This window comes from Anastrepha obliqua, chromosome 3 (assembly GCF_027943255.1).
Source record: "Anastrepha obliqua isolate idAnaObli1 chromosome 3, idAnaObli1_1.0, whole genome shotgun sequence".
Classification (NCBI taxonomy): domain Eukaryota; kingdom Metazoa; phylum Arthropoda; class Insecta; order Diptera; family Tephritidae; genus Anastrepha; species Anastrepha obliqua.
Window position 1 is genome coordinate 144944788 of NC_072894.1, and position 18817 is coordinate 144963604.

At 34.4% G+C, this 18817-nt stretch overlaps 1 protein-coding gene across 3 annotated transcripts; it reads left to right on the top strand.

Annotated features, from left to right (window-relative positions):
* The first annotated feature begins 2054 nt into the window (after positions 1–2054).
* Positions 2055–17409, top strand: LOC129240675 (uncharacterized). Of its 3 annotated transcripts, none has more exons than XM_054876606.1 (7): positions 2055–2650; positions 13784–14025; positions 14091–14198; positions 14265–14429; positions 14493–14593; positions 14992–15157; positions 15252–17409. In XM_054876606.1, exons 2-7 carry the CDS (start codon positions 13905–13907, stop codon positions 15533–15535), a joined length of 945 nt encoding a protein of 314 aa, XP_054732581.1. In that variant the 5' UTR covers positions 2055–2650; positions 13784–13904; the 3' UTR covers positions 15536–17409. The 3 variants fall into 3 exon arrangements, with proteins under 3 accessions (XP_054732581.1, XP_054732583.1, XP_054732582.1); XM_054876608.1 differs by having other exon boundaries at positions 13788–14025; XM_054876607.1 differs by lacking the exon at positions 2055–2650 and adding an exon at positions 3562–3662.
* The last annotated feature ends 1408 nt before the right edge of the window (positions 17410–18817 follow it).

Sequence of the window (18817 nt, forward strand, 5' to 3'; positions counted from 1 at the left end):
TTCACAATATAATAATTTTCTGTGGGATATATGACAAAACAGTTTGCAAGCATTCAGAACGACTTTAAAGCACTACAGTTATTCTCTCAACAATGTTACGAGATTTTGAATGCTACAATTGATTTTATGTTACGATATTCCAGGAATTGGATCGCGATAAGGTGAGCACCAAATAATTCTAATGCATTGCCGGAGTCTCGTAGTGACCACGAGCTGTGGCCACGGATTTCATAACTAAGTAACAAAAACTGTTTTTCTAGATAAATCGGAAACATAAGAATCACAGCTTCTCCACAGCTTTTGTACCTATTTTATAGTCATAAGTATATACATGTGCCAATTGTATAATAATTTTTTACATATCATCGCATGTATCTTAAAGAACCGGAATGCAACCAGACTGCAGGTCTAATAGGGACAGACATTCCATCGAACACAGGCAATGTTGTCCGTAACCTTGCTAATGTAATGAAATTCCCGTACATTTTAACTACGAACGGCATGGCGTCTATTACTGCTCAATTTAACTTCAAATAGCAATACACCCTCATCGCTATCTTCGCTTCAACCCTTTACTGCTTTCACTTCAACGTACACTTTACCAACATCGGTCAGCCCTTCACGACTTTTACATCCGTAACCTAAATATTGTATGTCTTATGGAACGAATCCTTATGTTGTCAATCTATGCAGTTGCTCTGTGACTGTGGCACTTATGTATAGCTGGTCGTCAAATGCTTACAAAAGATTTTCCAACCTTTACAGGTAGGCCTGAGGACTGTCCCGTATTTATTACTTACTATGAGCATCCTACCATACCATAAGGAGAAATCACAGGACGAGTCAAACTCCAAAGGTGTTAGTCTTTATATTTTACCAACTGCATTAAAGTGCTAATTCCAAAGTGTACAACTATTGTTTCGCTCAAGCAATACATTATTTGTTGACATATCTATTGATTTCCGACAAGTTAGTATTAATTTCAAATAAATATTTATTTTAACTTACGCTCATTTTGATATTTAATTTCACAGAGAGGTCACACTCTATTATTGTAGTTTGAGTAAAGAGAATAAGATAGCTGTTTAGTGTTAGCTAACAAAAGTTTGTGAATAGCACAATCGTTAAAGCAAATGGCAGTATTGTAGACAAAAATAACAAATGTCGAATCGTTTAAAGCTAGTGAATTGCAGTTCTGACCTATTGCCGCATGTTCCTTCTAGACCGATACTAAAGTTGGTGACATAGGACGTCGAGTCTGAGAAAGGGGGAACATTGAGTTCAGGAAAATGTTTTAACTGCGCGCCACACTGCCGTCGTCAACAGCCAGAATAATGACAGTAGTCGATTTGACCGTGTCTGTTCGTGCGCACGTCAACTCGACCATAAATTATTATATTTCAATGAAACTTGGTGCGAATATTACTCTTTGTCCAATGTAGTTTGGTATTAAAATTGGAATCACCCAACTATGAAAACAGAAATTTAGTCGGAGGTTTTACCATTGTTTGTCGAGAAGCGCCCGCTATTAGCTACGACGGCCATATCTGTGTTATAATAAAGCAAAATCATCCACATTGGAAAACATTCGACTTGATGAAGTTCGCTCTCACTTGGGGCACTGCCCACCTCATTCAGATTCTATATACGTACTGGCATCGGATAAAAACCACTACCACTTTTTAAATGTTAGGACTAAATATCCGTCCATCTCTCTATGAGTTTGTGTGATTCCAACAATTAAATTAAATTACTTGTTTTTTATTAATATTCATTTTATTAAATAGGTTTTAATTTTATATTTATATCCTATGTGTAATTATGTAATATAAATAAAAAATAATTTTTAATTTTATTAATTTAATCATTAAAAAATAATGAATACACGCCTACATCTGGTTTGACATTTCTCGAAATTCACTGTCATGAATGAAGAGCTTTTTTCTTTTAATTCTCCACGTGGTGAAATGTTTAGTAACTTTAACTGCAAAGTTTAATAAATAAACTTGGATTGGTTCTGTGTGGTATTCTCGTTTCGTTTCTATGTAGTGTCGAGCTGTTTACGTACTGCAAATACCAACGAACAAACTTTTTTAAATTTTAGCTCCTCCTCAGTTGCTTTTTGATTACTGGCTTAGTTTGTCGATTGTATATTTATACGGACAGTGAGTGTGTGTTAATGATAAAGAAAATATGAATATGAAACATGCTTTGAGTGGGATAGTTTAAAACCATTACTACTAGCATAAGCGCGAGTACGTAAACCAACAGATCATATAAAGCATGTCTTCAGGTGTAGGTGTTCGTATAATGGAAATTTCAGGCGTGAGTGGAACAGATTTCGATATCTTGTTTAACGTGAAAATCACCGGCTCCGCATTGCATATATCCACTTTATAAATATATTCATCTCTTATGCTAACATTAAACATGATTGAATATTCTACCTACTTCGAATATATAAGCTATATTCAATCGCCTTAAATATGTTACACATAGTAACAAATGAAACTATTGTATTAAATAATTATTTGAATGAACACGTCAAAAACACATCAATTGAAATTACTGACATGAAAAGTATTACAATATTAAATTGTATAAATTAAAGCTGCGAGACGCCATTCTATTGGAATGATTTAAATATCGGGTAAGTTAATAAGGTTGAGAAAGTTAATCTAGTTCTGCTCTGTTGTAGAATGCAATTCCAAATGCAAATGCATGTGTACATACATATATATGAAGAATACAATTGCATTTACATATGAAAAATCGCAGTTTTCACAGTATACCTGCACACGTAATCAAATTAAATTTCATATGTACATATGTACATATATTATTAAGATTAGAAATGAGCTTGTTTTACTCGTACTATCTTTTGAAGTGCTTCTCACCTTCCTAAAGGTAACCGTCAAGCCCACTTCAGATTTTGCGCAACTACGCACACTATACTGCAAACAAAAACGAATAAGCACAGCAAATGCAGATGTATGTATGTGTAGGTACAAGCATGTGGATGAATGTGTTGTATTTACGTGCTTTCCAAATGCAAAAGAGTATGGAGAACAGTTAACTTAACTGCGATCTCCACATTTAGTTTTTATTTCCGTTCTCTGAGTTTCTAATTTCTAGAGCCAAGCTTTTGTACTAAGCGTCAAACTATGCGGAATAAAGTTGAATGAAAACATGCTTTATGGGGCGTATGCCGTAGAAAAATTTCGGCGAGAGATATTATTTCACACCTACTTACACATACTACTCGTTTGTACATATGTATCTGTAAAAATATGAACATTTATACATATGTTTTCGTGTAATTACATTAAAGTATCATTATTTTCCAATATCTGATTTAGTTTAATGGCCAATAATTGAATTTGTATTCCTGTGTTAATAAATTCTCTAATGCATTTTTCGAGCCGAGATCGACAAGCGTGCTTTCCAATTGAGAGGATTTAGATTTCTTTATATTTTGCCTTTCTCAGACTAAGTTTTTTTATTGGAATACTTCAAACGGGCAACAGGTTATTCAAGAAAAAATGATAACAAAGAAACGACGAAACCACGAAAGAGTACGTAAAGCAGAGAGCTGGATTGGTAAGCGGTACAGCTAAAAGGCAGAACCACGCAGACACACATATGAACATACTCGTATGTATGTAAGTATATACTGAGCCCCTCAGTTAGGCTTTATTCTAGCTTATTAAATGTCCCAATTCACCATTTCCATTCTCCAATTGGTTTCTAAATACGAGAATACTTGTGTGTAGAATTCATGCGGAGTACATAGGTGCATGTACATGTATGTGTCATACGTAATCGTATGTAAATTACTGTTTACACTTGTGCATGTATATTTATGTATATGCAGCCAATTCAAAAAGATAACTGGATTTTCCCAATACTTGAAAAAGTAAGGCATACTTTTTGCTGATATAATTTTAATCAATAACTTGTTACCATGGCTCCTATTTACATATTATTTTATTTGTTTTCAAACTTATGCTCTTTAAAATAATTCAAAGCCTAATTATCTTCCATAAATATAAAATACCGTGTGCAATAGCCATAGTGAAGAAATTTCATAATCCGCGAGGCCTGTTAGTCTGGTTTAAAAATTTTCCGACCCAGGGAAAATACATAGGCAATTTTAAAACAGGTTTTCTAGGTTCACTTTATATACAGATAATAGCATTTGGATTACATAAACAGATATGTTACATATGTAGTTATACATGCATACACATATATAACACGTGTGTATATTATTTTGGTCATTATTTTTGTAAGATATTCTTACTCAGAAAGAGTCGAAAAATTGCATTCGCATATAATTTTGTCCATTAAATTTATATTTTGAAAAGTGTAGAATTTTCGCTAAATAAAACAAAAAATCACCCAATAGTTCCGCTTTATTAGCTCGAAAGTTGTATAGTATTTAGTGGCGGTCCAATTTGTTACCACATTTTCTAACATCTCGCTAGTAGCCCTTCGAATTTTGGTTTCTAAAATGTCAATTATAGCTGGTTTATCCGCGAAGATCTATAATTTCACGTACCACACAAAAAGTAGTCCAATGTAGACAAATCGCATAACCTAGGCATCCAATGACAGGCCTATTTCTTGAGATATGTAGTTCGGCAAATAAAGTTCTTCATAACAATGCAATGGTTTCCAGCGTTACCGCACGTTGCAACGTCTTACTGATACCATTAAGCACTTAGACGACAGGCATCGAATTGTTTTTTATGCTTGTTTACATATATCTAACAATTCAAATTTTCTTAACACTTCTGCTTTCTAAGTAATACACGTAGTATCTTTTAAATCACCTTTCTAAGATTAACACTTACAGATATGTGATTACATTTACGCCTTGAACATAATTGCAACGGACAGTGGACAACGGGCTGACGGGTACCCGCTGCCGAAATTAGAACACATTTAATAGCATGAAATTGCACAGAATTCGGCGTGGACGGATTTCTTGCCGTTGGTTACTTTTACGGCGGCAAATAATTAGATTCATTTCTATTTTCTCCGATGGGTTGAAGACTCGGGGTTGCTATGCTCATCACTTGATGCAGGCAAAAAACAAGCAAATAATATTTATGCGATTTACACAAGAACACCCGCAAAATATCAGTAGTTTAGAAATGAGTTTTTTTTTTGGCATAATGAGCTTCAACGAGTTGCTTCACAAACATAGCAAACGAAAAGATTTCAATAAAATTTATTGCAATCACAAATGTGTTTAACCGACCGAATTTTCCGACGGATGTGGATCAGTTGATCACCACCCATCACCCGCTGTCCCACTGCAATTTTGTTTCGGGCCTTATGTATGTATGTATTTACATGCATTACATATGTACATGTCGGGGTAGTAGGATACTCAAATAAAACGGATCATTGCTATACACTGCCAATTGATTTTAGATTTGAAAAGCTCTCAATTTTAGCCATATCAATATTTTTTGATTCGGAAAAATAAATTTGTTTAAAACTTAAAAGTATATTGTAAAGCCACATATCCAAACAAAGCAGTTAATATTTTAATTATAGTATTTTGCTAATTTTAAAAAATATATTAACTTTAAGTGGCTAAAGAATCATCATCTACGAGCATTTTCAAGTTGGTTTCATTACATTTGTGCATAGTACCTGTTTTCACCTGCTTTCATTGGTTTTCATTATGCCTGCTAAACTAATTTTAATACGGAACATCCATTTATTATGATAAGTTGCCGCGGTCTTCAATTTTTTAACACCTTTGTGTGCTTAATGCTCTTCAGTTTCTTTCGATTCGTCGTTATTCTTGTAACAGCGTAAACATTGCCCAATTACCAATTCGTTGTCGTTAATGTGTCTTTCAGCATGAAATTCCACAATTCCACAAACATAGATGCATATTGACCAAGAAAGTTTAAGGAAGATTTCTTTAGTTTCGATTGAACAGTGCAACTTTACAACAATAACTCGCCTGTGAATTGTTTCGAAATTATGTGTTTGAATTTCATAATGTAAATTTTGATAGGTTTTCTGTTAAGCACTAAACTGCAGTTCAATAAAACAACTATGATGATCTTAGATAAAAAAAATGTTTAAGCTAATCTATATATATAAAAATTCAGCCGTTTTTCGCGTTGTGATGAACTTTACGGAGAATGGCTCAAACCGATTTTAACCAAACTTTGCCACATTGAAGAGACACATGTGGAGAAGGTTTGTGTTTTGAAATTTTAAGAATCGGATACCAGGGTCTCGAGAAATAGGCCAAAACGTGGAACCGGGTAACCCTAGGATGTGTTTGTACAATATGGATATCAAATGAAAGCTGTTGATAAGTGCTTTAATACGGGGTAATTTTCATACCTATTGATGACTGGGGTCTCGAAATATGTGCCAATACGTGGACCCCCCGTGTCTTTGCACCGAATTAAACCAAACTTACGCACATTGTTAAGTAAGTATTGAAAATGGGTTTCGTAAAGTTTGGTTGTAATTCGGAGCACTGGCAACGGGTACAGCGTTCTTTTGAACCAGCCATAATGTCGTTTACTTTTTAAACGTTTGGGGCGGAACTGAACTGTCTAATTGACACTGTGAGTTACAATGTGTCAATATTTCTTTCTGATTTGGACGCCATAAGGAGAAGACGTAAGTGCAAAGTGTAAACATTTTTTGTGAATTCTTTTGGAGTGAATTTTGGAACAGTGAATAATTTCTTACGAAATTTGAGAATTTAATGTGAAATCCGAATGTTCAAATGAAATTATGTTTTGTGGATCTATTTTTTCGGTTCATATGCGATAAGCTACGATACACCATGAGTGAAAAAAATGGTAAAAAAATGAAAAAACAAAAGAAATTGTTAAAGGATGCAAAAGAAGAGTACGAAAAATGCGTAACTTTGATGAACAAATTAATAGTCTTATCATGCAAATTGTCAACAATTTTCAGAAGAAAAGAGATGATTTAAGAAAATCACAAAAAAATAAAATAATCCTGACCATGTGGACTTGGGATTTTAAACACATATGCATCGAAAATATAATCCACAAAATTGAAAAAAAACATGTTTTAAAATCTCACAATACCATAATTACAATCATGTTTATTACAGTACCAATGCCAAGACAATCACGTAATCATATTGGTCGTTCGGCGCATGAGAAATGCCCGGAATAACGCGACATCAGAAGAACGTCAAGAACAAAATGAAGTAGTCAAACGATTGATGAATAATGTTATCCAGGCAACTATTGTAATTGGCAAAGTCAAGAATTCTAATACCAAGAATTCCAATGATTCCACCTGAATTGCCATTTGAATTCAAGCGTTTGCAACTGCCGATTCGTTTAGCATTTGCAATAACTATCAATAAATCACAAGGGCAAACTTTAGAAATATGCGGGATGAATTTAGAAGAACCAGTATTCACCCATGGTCAACTATACGTTGGATGTTCACGCGTTGGGAAGCCAACAACATTATATATTTACTCTAAAACAAATAGAAAAACAAAAAATATTGTTTATGCCAAAGCGCTTGAATAAAGAATAAAGAATTAAATAATATGAAAACAATATCTTTTCTGTTCTAAACCATATCTATTCTATTTTAGTGTGCCCAGCGAAGCGGGTCGGGTTTGCTAGTATTGTAACAAAATAAAAGATATTTTGTTTTATCGAAAGTCCCAAGATATGTTTGTTAGTCAAGTACTGCTTATGCTTAGCCGGGAGCACAAACACAACCTCTACACAAGATGTAATAACGGAATAAACTTAATCAAACCACTTTATTTTCTTCCGTTCTGTTTTTAGGAAAGATGATACTTATACAGAAGTTTACAAACATTTACATAAATACATATATTTGCCTGTACTATTTTTAAATTTGCTTCTACGAAACTAGTATTTCTTCGTCCCGATAATTTTAGGCACGGTAGTGATTAGACAAAATGTAACTGAAAGCTATCTGAAACCTCACCCAAATTTCTTGAGAATGGTCACTTCATGTTCCTGTGACAAATAAATGTTATTGACGTCATCAACTCCTTCATAACGGCCTAAAAGACACGAAAGTTGAAAACTAAAGTTAATTGGAAACATATATATGTGCACATATACATATACATACAAGTGTAAATACGAATGGATGTACACATTTTTTGCGGAGCGCCAGGTCACCTCTTTACTAATAAATATTCACCTTGCCACTGGGCCTCCACTATAAAACGAGGGAGAAAAATGCAAGATTTGACGACAAAAGCCGTGGTAAATAAATATATCAGCACAATATACATGCACACACACAAGTATCTATAAGTGAAATTTTCACATGGCGCCCATTGTTTAGTAGAATGAATAAATTTAATTTGTTTTAATTTTATTCAATAGGAAAACCAATGGGAATCGTACTTTCTAAATAAATACACTTTGTAAGAATTGGGAATTTTGTATGTGCCAGAGTGTGCCTATTAAGTTTATTTCAAGAAACACTAATTGTGATAAAATTTCTCCCATCTTGAGAAGTGATATAACGGTTTTAATCGTTCAAACTTAGGTAGTGATTTCCAAGATTATCACTACTAAAAACTACGTCTTTTGTTGTTATACTCGTATTTGATATGTTTTTCTAAAAAATTCAGGAAAATTCCCTCAGGTAAGCTGCAAACAAAAAATTGTTGAGAACTTCTCAATTCCCAATAATAACTACAGCATTAAAGATTGCATGTATTAAATTATTTTACATGCTATATAAATACATATACCGATAATCTGATGCAATGCCTATGACACATTTTAATGCATGCACCTCGCTCGGCATGCATTAGAACCTGTTGATGTGCACCAATCAAATTCCGCAATATAATACAGTTTTAATTTTGTGAAGCAGTTTTAGTGGTAATGGAGCCGGTAGGTTGGTCCGAGTATTTGGCAAGTTGCCATTGCCAGTTTGTGGTGCGTGCCTTGAGAAGCCTTTTTATAGGAGAAATACACTCGGAAGTCTGCCATTGCGTATAGAGGGGCGACCTTTTTCTACCATTTCGATTCCGTAGCCTCGTACAAACCCAGTCCGCTACGGCGACCATATTTCAATTACATTAAAATAAAATCCTAAAAATAATACCGTTAAAATGTCCACATTATTCAATTGCATATACAAATCCAAAACTTTCACTATCATTGAAACACACGACTCCAACGGAATAGTATATTTCTTGGACCTCGTTGACAACACTTGATGGAGGCAATAAGGAGGCAAGCGCCTATTAATCCATTACATGTATCTACAAATGTATGTCTTCATTGTCACAATTTTCCATTATTATTTACCCTAGCTGAGAAAAATGTTCATACATACGCAGTGCATTACAAACACATGTATCTATCTACCGGGACTGTCACAATGGGTCCGTTGCCGAACGCATTTGACTGACTTGACGTGTAAAATGTACCGTGATGCCACACTGCAAGTATTGCCGCATATAAACCATAAAAACAGATAGTCTTGTCGTGGACGCAAATATCACATTTCGTTGTGTATAAGCAGGGTTTTGTTGGTTATGAAATATACAAGTATTATAAAATTAATGCTAATGGAAGCGGAAGAAGGTTTTAATAGAATTTATGATAGTCGTAGACGGTGGGTGCGACGAGATCGAGGCTCACATTTATTTTTTAGGGCAACTTAGTTAAGCCTGGTTCTATACTCTTTCAAGCTTTTATCGAAAAGATAAAGATGCATTTGAATCGACTCAATTAATTTAAATTGCATTTATTTTTGTATTTAATTTGTATAATAAAAGTAACCATCGATAAAAATTTGCGCGATACAAAATAGTTCTACATGCTTTAAATAGTTGTCATTTGCAACGCAGTTGCCGCATGGGAAAATTAGAAAGTTGCCAGTTTCTATGCATTCCGGTTTGGTGTACGGCATGCTCTGCGGCATGTGCATATGTGGCGCTTTCGACTCAAAAACAATCTATTTAGCTGTCAGTGAAATGAGTTGCCGCAAGGGTCTCATTGTGACGGACCTATAACTTCAATAGAGCTATGTGAGTGGTGATATACGAGTATTCTGCCTGTAGTAATGACTTCTTGTTCTTTTCCCTTCAGAAATAAGATGGAATTACACTTCAACATTCAAAGGCTAGAATTGCTGAAGTTTTACCATACCTATTTAAGCATACCAATGCCAAGCACCGCCGTAGCCGAATGGGTTGGTGCGCGACTACCATTCGGATTTCAGAGAGAGAACGATGGTTCGAATCTCGGTGAAAGACCTAAATGCAGAAAAAGTTTTTTCTAATAGCGGTCGCCCCTCGGCAGGCAATGGCAGGCGAGTGTATTTCTGCCATGAAAAAGCTCCTCATAAAAATATCTGCCGTTCGGAATCGGCTTGAAACTGTAGGTCCCTCCATTTGTGGAACAACATCAAGACGCACGTCACAAATAGGACGAGGAGCTTCGTCCAAACACACAAAAAGGGTGTACATTATTTATATATACAATATATGCCAAGCACGCGACATGCCAAAGTTGAACAAAATAAGTAAAATCTAAAATTTTGTTTTCTTATTTTTATTTATCGCCAGTGTTCTTGCAGCATTTCGCTTATTACGAATAGAAAGATGTGCCGATCTGATGTTTCCAATATACATATTAACATTAACCATGAGGTCTAGAATCCGACAAAAACTGGAACTATGTAGTAGTTTTCCACTGCATCTGCATAAAAGCCAAATAAAACAACTTAATATACCAGGTTTTTATAAATGCACTAAAAAGAAGAAAATAATATTAAGACATATAGAAATAGTCTTGACAACTTTTACAAACATACATACAAACATTTCATTATTGATTCAGTTTATAATTACATATTTACACATGGGTGTGTGTACAGTTTATTTCTTTCGGCAATATGGTGACGACAGCAATCGTGCGTGTAAATGTGTTCAGCAGTTGTGTGTATGTATGTATTTGTAAATAAGTTCACATGCTTAAATGTAGTGGGTTTTCATTGTTGTGATTTAGGCCATTTGATTATTCGGTTTATTGGTAAACGGGTGAGGGTAGTGCACGCTATTTACGTATAACGTACCTTACGAGACACTGCTGATCACTTCAGGCATTGGGGTGTTTATGATGACAACAAAGATCAGTTTTTGAGTCAGCAGCAATTACATTTTTAGCCTAAAAATTATGAGTTTATTTGACATTTAGAGCAATGTAAGTATAATATCCATCTTTAACCTATATGGAAATGCTATAACAAGAGGAAAAGCGATATATTATATCACAAGGGAAAACATTCAGTTTTTCCGGAGGCTACAACAAAGATTAGTAGTCCGCTAAGCAGTTTTCTAATGAGTGAGAATCATAATATAAGAATTGATTTGACACTCAGCTGTCTTGCAGGCTATGCATGAACGTATTTATATATGTCGTATGTACATTGTAAAAATTGTTTAGTACATATGTATGTATGTTGAAATGGTGAATGCTAATGGGAAAAAATGTAGTTTACCGAAGCAGGCTATGAATGAAAGTATGTATGTAGATTCTCATATATCATGGAATGCTACATTGACATACAGATGTATATGTATTATACATATACAAAACAAAACAAGATATGTATGTATGTACATAAATATTTGCATATGTGCATTGTCGATTCGCCAGCGTTTTTATCATTAACTTTTTCAAAGCATACAAATATGTACATATGCATAAGGCAACTTATATTTTGTCCTTTACCCTGTTCTTACATACATTTTTATCTATAGGCCAATCAAAGCTAATAATGAAAAAAAAAAATGAAATATAGTTGTCATATAAATGACGCATGGATCTTGCAACAATCATAATTTTCAGAGCAAGGTTTCCCAAAATTGACCTCCGACTTGCATTCAAAGCATAATGGTGGCGAGAAAGTACGTACCCTCATCATTCCTTTCGAGTTCAGAAATGCTGTTAGTCGTCCCAATGCTACCACCAAAATTATTGTCCAAATCTCAATTTGGATCTAGTCGGATCCTTGCCAGAATTTCAGAAACTTGTTTACTATTTGACAACGTTCGACAGATGCACGAAGTGAATCGAGGTAATCCCAATGAGGGTTAACACAGCCGACATTGTCGACAATACTTTTTACTCAAAATAGATCGCATTAGTCGGAGGTAAACGAATTCGAACTACAGCACATCACGATATTCCGCACTGGTTCTAGCACTACTAACGCTCTTGCTAGGGTTAACAGTCTGTCTCAAAGAAGGCATAAATGCATCACCTGAAAATATCCTCACCAACAACCTAGACGCACTAGCATAGTATAGTCAAGTCAGATTCCTGAAATCAAATTCGACTTCACCTTTTCCCAGTTAAAGCCCTTATTAAAGGGAGGTAGGTAGGTGAAATGGTTGAAGTGCCTTCCTGGCACTCCTCATGTAGCACTAAAGGGCCGTTTTGATGAAAGGAGAGAATAGTGTCGACACATAGTCGACACATGTGGCGGCATCCGGCAAATATGTATTATTGCACTTCCGTTGATGTTAAAACCCAGCGTTCCCGCTATCTTTTTGGTGGATAGATCAGCCTGCGTCTTCAGGAGGGTATAAAATCTCTTGCTGCTCTAATAATCCTGTCGCTTCCAGCCCTTGTCACATGGTAATTCCAAGCTCGACGTCTTGTTCTGGTAAACTTAACGATGTCGTTTACTCCCGCAACACGAGCACCCTGCATGCATCTTTCTCCTACCTCTTCAATAATGTCGCGATCACCGGATATCTCCACTCCCAGATATTTACATTTCATAACTTACAAGTTGAACTTGATAATTTTCCTCGCAACAACCAGAACATTCTCAACTTTTTTAGGTGCAGCATTCACCATTTTGTTCATTAACTCTTTATAATTAATTCTAAGTAATTAAAGTAAAATATGTACTTTATATTGAGAAAAATTCATATGTGGCTTGTAATTACGCCACAGTAGTACTATACACACACAGTAAAAATAAATACAACAAGAACGGCAAAGAGGGCGGTATGTGTCGCTGAGTTTTCATTCACATGGTTTTCATTAGACAGATCGTATTAGATGACCGTTCTGCAGCTTTACGTTCGTGAGAACCAGGCTATATGGGACAAGTGTTTCTGCGTTGAATTTTAAACCTAATTTTAAAGTACATCATACGCATACTGTTCGGTGCATAATTTATATTATTATTTGGTGTGGGTTGGTGCGTGAATACCATTCGTTAGTTATCAAATAGCGGTCGCCCCTCGGAAGGCAGTGGCAGACCTCTGCGTACATATATTTCTGCCATAAAAAAGCTCCTCAGAAAAATACCTGTCGCTCGGAGCAGGCTTGAAACTGTAGGTCCCTCCATTAGCGGAACAACATCAAGACGCACGCCACAAATAGGAGGAGGAGCTCGGCCAAGCAACAAACAAAGGATGTAAGCGCCAATTATCCCTTTAAGAGTACACACATATCATAGTTCAATGATACAAAGAGTTTCAGTACGCAGTCTTGGCCGTTAAACAGTAATTGTTTTTTTTTTTTTCAAATCTGCGTACGCCAAACTGGCGGGCACACTCTGCATTATTACAGTTTGATACTCGTATACTGCAATTATATTATATATTTTATATATATTATATATTTATTAATTATATAATCTTGTGTATTATTATTATTACCATTAAACTGCCAAATTATGAGCTCAAAAACTCGAAAATTACTATTTTTTCTATTTAAAGGTAGACATTTCTAAAGGTCGCCAAGCCTTTAAACCAAAATAAGCCAAAGTCCCATTCGAATCACATTCTCATACCTACATATGTATGTACACACATTAAGAACTATGCAGGTGCGTAAAAGATGGCTAAATCACGAAATGCTCTCTACGCTGCTGGAATAACTTGTTTGGGATTTTTGTGCTTTGCATTAGCTTCGGCAGCCATCGGAATACCTATTTGGGGTTACTATGACAGTCCGACAGGTAATTTATTAATCGCCTTACGCATTTTCAAGTGCATATTATTTTAACATATTAATATTTTTCAGGTGGCTATGACTTCGATCGGGGATATTTCGGCCCCTTCAAAGTTTGCAAGCAGTTAGCATATAACCGGGAAAAATGTGGTAATGACGTTTCAAAATTTCGACTATCCGGTAAATATTTGAAATTCAATGTATACTCGTATATATTGGGCAATTAAAAAAATATATTATTTTCAGCGGTGGTTAATGTAAGTGGTCTATTAGCCATTGTTAGCTCCGCGACATTGGGTATATTCTGCATTCTGTCGGTAATACAAATAGCGATGATATCTTCTCGAGAAAAGGTTGTGATGCAATACACCACATTAGTGGTATTTAAAATGGTTTTAGCACTGATTTCGTGTGGGTAACAACCATGGTATTTCAAAAATATATTTCATTTCATATTTGTTCTTCTCCTCACAGGTTTACTGGCCATAATTGCAACAATAATGTTTGCGCTCAAAATCGATGAGTCGGAAAAATATGGGTTTAAAATATCTCGCGGAGTCTCCTTTTATTTACAGGTAAATACTCCTATGCCTTTTTTTACAAATTAGTAAAGTATACAACTATTGAGCTTTTTTAAAAAAATTGTATGCGGTCCCTGTTTTATGTAACACTAACACCAGAAAGCTTGTCCTGCACAGGTAAAAGGTTTCGCTTTTTGGTAACTTCTAAATAATAAATTAAAGTTTCCACGCCCTATAGTCTAACCTCACTTGATGGATTCACCGATCTTAGCAGGGTTATTAATACTGCTACAATAAAAGCAGCATAAGTTATGTTGCTATAAAAAACTTACATACCGTATTTAATATTTCAGATTAAACGGTGATCGAAATTTGTTTGAAAGTGTAGTTTTAATTATTGATCCTCATTTTCGTTTTATATTTTTTTAATATAAAAAAGTATTTTTTTACAGATTGTGGTTATTGTATTAACCGTTGGGCTATTTCTTGTCGCGCTCTATGATGTTCTTTTCTCACGCAGTCCAGGTGGGGACCCCACTATGATTGTGGACGCTTCATCGCCGGCCAGCGCGATGACGTATAACAATCCTGGTTATAAAGAGCCACGTTCAAGAAACGGTAGGACCTAATATGATTAATCTCAATGGAATTCATGTACATATGATGTTCGCTCAGTTTGTAAGCTCAAAAAACTTGTTTGTATATGTTTTAGGGGTTTCGGTCACAGATGCATCGGGAAAGCCGTATAGCGGTATTCGTAACGGGGGTAGCGTAGCATCCATGTCCACTACAATGACCAGCGTCTCAAACGGTTCGACAGTGGAATCGGTAACACGTTCGCCTCTTCGTTCCAGCTTAAAGAAACCCCGACCCACTCGAGATCCTGCGTTAGGTATACAGAATCCGGGCTTTTCAGGATCGGGTAGTTCGCCGCCTATGCAACGCAGTAATAGTATTAAAAAGGTTCGCATTCAAACGCACAGCACAGAAGTGTAAAGACTGTTTAAGGAATATGTATGTGTTTAGGTGAAAACATTTTAAAAATGTTGAAATTGAAAATAAAATGTCGGAAATAAATGCATTGTATCGTAGATAATCGAGCAAAACATCAATGCAAAAAGACTGTACTGAAAAATCCATACGTACGTACATACATGCATATTTCGTTAAAATTTAACCGAAAAAATTATACATACGAATATGCATACGTATGAACTTATATAAATAAGTAACAACAGAAACAGCTTTTTGTAAAGAAGTTCCAGAATTTCGAATGGTTCAAAAAAATGTTGAAATAGTATTTGGTCTTCCAAAGTAGTGAAAAAAATACATAAGATACTTATTTATCGCGCTTTATTATGAAATTAACCTACGTAGGTACATGTTAGCTTTTAGAAATTATGTAATTTCATAAGTCAGCATGGTAATTCTCGAATAATAAAGACATATCAAAGCATCAGACGCTGTTCGTAATCAAACTTTTATCGAACTCGAAACTTTCACCAAACTAAGAACTTGCAACACGCACGTATGCCACCTCTGTTCATCTGTTGTTAATGTATTCGTTCCAAAATTCGAAAAAAATTATGTATACAGTGCACTCTCTCCTAACGGACATCTTCCGTAAGCGGAGCCCTACTCTCCAAACTAATTGTTTTATTTATTGTGTGAAATATTTATACATATGTTCTAGTTTTGGAAATAAAACTGATTAAAGATTAAAGATCTGTCACAAATTGTTATTAATTTTTTACATTTTTCACATGAACGGACACCTCCCATAAGCGGACAATTTTTTCAGTCCCTCAGGTGCCTGCTTAAAAGAGAGTGAACTGCACATGTACACTTTGTCTGCACTGTGGCTACAACAAATAGAGAATACGGTAAAGTGTGCGGCACACTTTCTATTCTTAGACTATGGTTTGATGTACGCACATTTGAAGTTTGATTTGAACCCATTAGAGCTCTAAATAATGAATTGTTACAGTTTTTTCAAGATATGTATAAAAAAAAAACGTATACATGTTTAAATAGCTGTTGTAAGCATTTTTTATTTTTTATTAATTTTTTGTGTAACTCATTTTGTTTAATTTTTTTACGCAAATGTTTAATTCGAACTCGAATACGATATGTTTTCTTTTTTATTTATTTAATTTTAAATTGCTAAGCGTCACTAAGCGGGTAAAATATTTTTTGAAGTATGAGGCAGAACGTAAAAAAACATTACACGAAGCGACGAATGATATTTAAATGTCAAAAGTCGAGAAAGAGCTGTCAAGTAGAAGATTGCGCTATTATTTAAAGCGCTTGAAGCAAAGCTGATATTTGGCCAAATTTCATACCTTACAGTAACTTTATATTACTTTTTGTCAGTTGTAGAAGCAAAGCAAGCATGCATTGTGGCAGCATCTTTAGTTTTCTAAAGGCGGTCATATTGACTTGACTTCTCAAAAATCACTTCAATTGGCAATTATGACGTAGGCGGCAAGTATTGATGGGCAACTTCGGTTGGACAAAAGTTCTTAATCGTCTTGGAAAAAAATTATATACAAGTTGAAAACTTGCCCATGCAAGCATCAAATTAATCCAGTTTATTTAAAGCCGCTTAGCTTATAACAACTTGCTTGAATTGCTGCTGTAATCAATATCTGACTTACGATTGCATTATTTGTTTACATTACTTTCCTTTGACTTTTGTCCAAATGTACACATAAGAAGACTTAAAGACGAATTAAAACAAGGGGAAAAAGAATTTGGGATATTTTTGACGCTGTGTAAAAAGCAGATAAAACCTACTGAAAGGTCAATTTGTTTAAAAAGTTAGTTCGATACAAATTTGGAAGGAGTGGAACATGTTCGGCCGAATTGAATGAAAAACTTTTTTTATAAATTGGAAATTTGTAAATTTAAAGTTGCTACTGGCAAATAATGGGTTAAGGCAATGCCAAAACTGTTATCAAAGAAAGAAAAATATGTCATACATTCATTTCACTTTGTTTGGTATACTTTGCTGCCAAGGGTATCACACGAATTTTGATTTTTGTAAATGCTGGCATTGAATACGCACAATCGTAAATAAAAACGAGAAACGAGATTACTTACCAAAATTTTCTGTTTTAATTTTTTTATGTACATATATGCTTGCCCTAACCACCTTTAAATCGTACCCCTACGACATCTTCTCGTTCATATTTCAACTCTTTATAAACCTCTTCTGTGTAAATAATACTTGTTTGATATTGGTGCAATTTCTATTAAAAAAATGCATACGAATTTCATGTAACTAGAATTCTATAATTCTATCTCTATAGTTCATTATTAATATTGTATGTTGCTACTTAAAAATATTAACCCAGAAAGTGGTCATTGTTAATTCTTAGGGCTGGCAAATTGCTATAAAGAAGAGGCTTTGAATAAGTTTGAAATATGAATACGAGAAGAGATCTTAGGAGTACGATTTAATAGTGGTAAGGGTGGGTATATGCAAAAAGAAATTCACGTTCGCTAAATTTGTATTTTTTCTTCAAATTATTGGAAAGTAAAATATAATGAAGCCGAGTTTGTTCTTCCATAATTTGTTTTTTAATTATTGCATATATCTTTATGCATGTGTCTTTATAATGTATACCCTCTATTACAGGTATCATAACTATTAAATGCTTTTATTTTGGTAAAGAATGGTTTTTGTTATTAACATAAGATAATCTGTGTATCCGTAAATTGAAAAGAATTATTGTGACTTAAGAAAGTACTCGTGTTAAACCAGTATATGATGCTGTAAACTATTCCGTCCATGTGTGCTCGAGGCGCAATCATAATTTAAGGCATTAGTAAAATAAATCTCAAATAACAACTTATTGTGCATCTAAAACTTTTTCGACACTCCTCCGGGGTGAAGACTTACTTGTATAAAAAGTACAAAAAAGTTCAGAATTCGTATATTCTTTTCTTAGTATTCTCTAATAAGTCGCATAAATTTTGTTTTTTATTAAAAATATTTTAAAATTGACTTCATTTAAAAATCCCTTTTATTAATTGTTTTCCTCAGGAGAATAGTAAGGAACCATTTACAAAAATTTAGTAGTAAATCCATAATATATATATAAATGTACATAAACAATTTAAATATAAATATTTAATGGTTACAAATCGAAGTATGGTTTAATCATTTAAGTACGCAATATTTACAAAAATATATAATACATAAATTAATTCAATGGAAATGATAAAAAAGAATGCAGGAATACATTTAGTAATTATTCCAGCTTTAAGCAGATT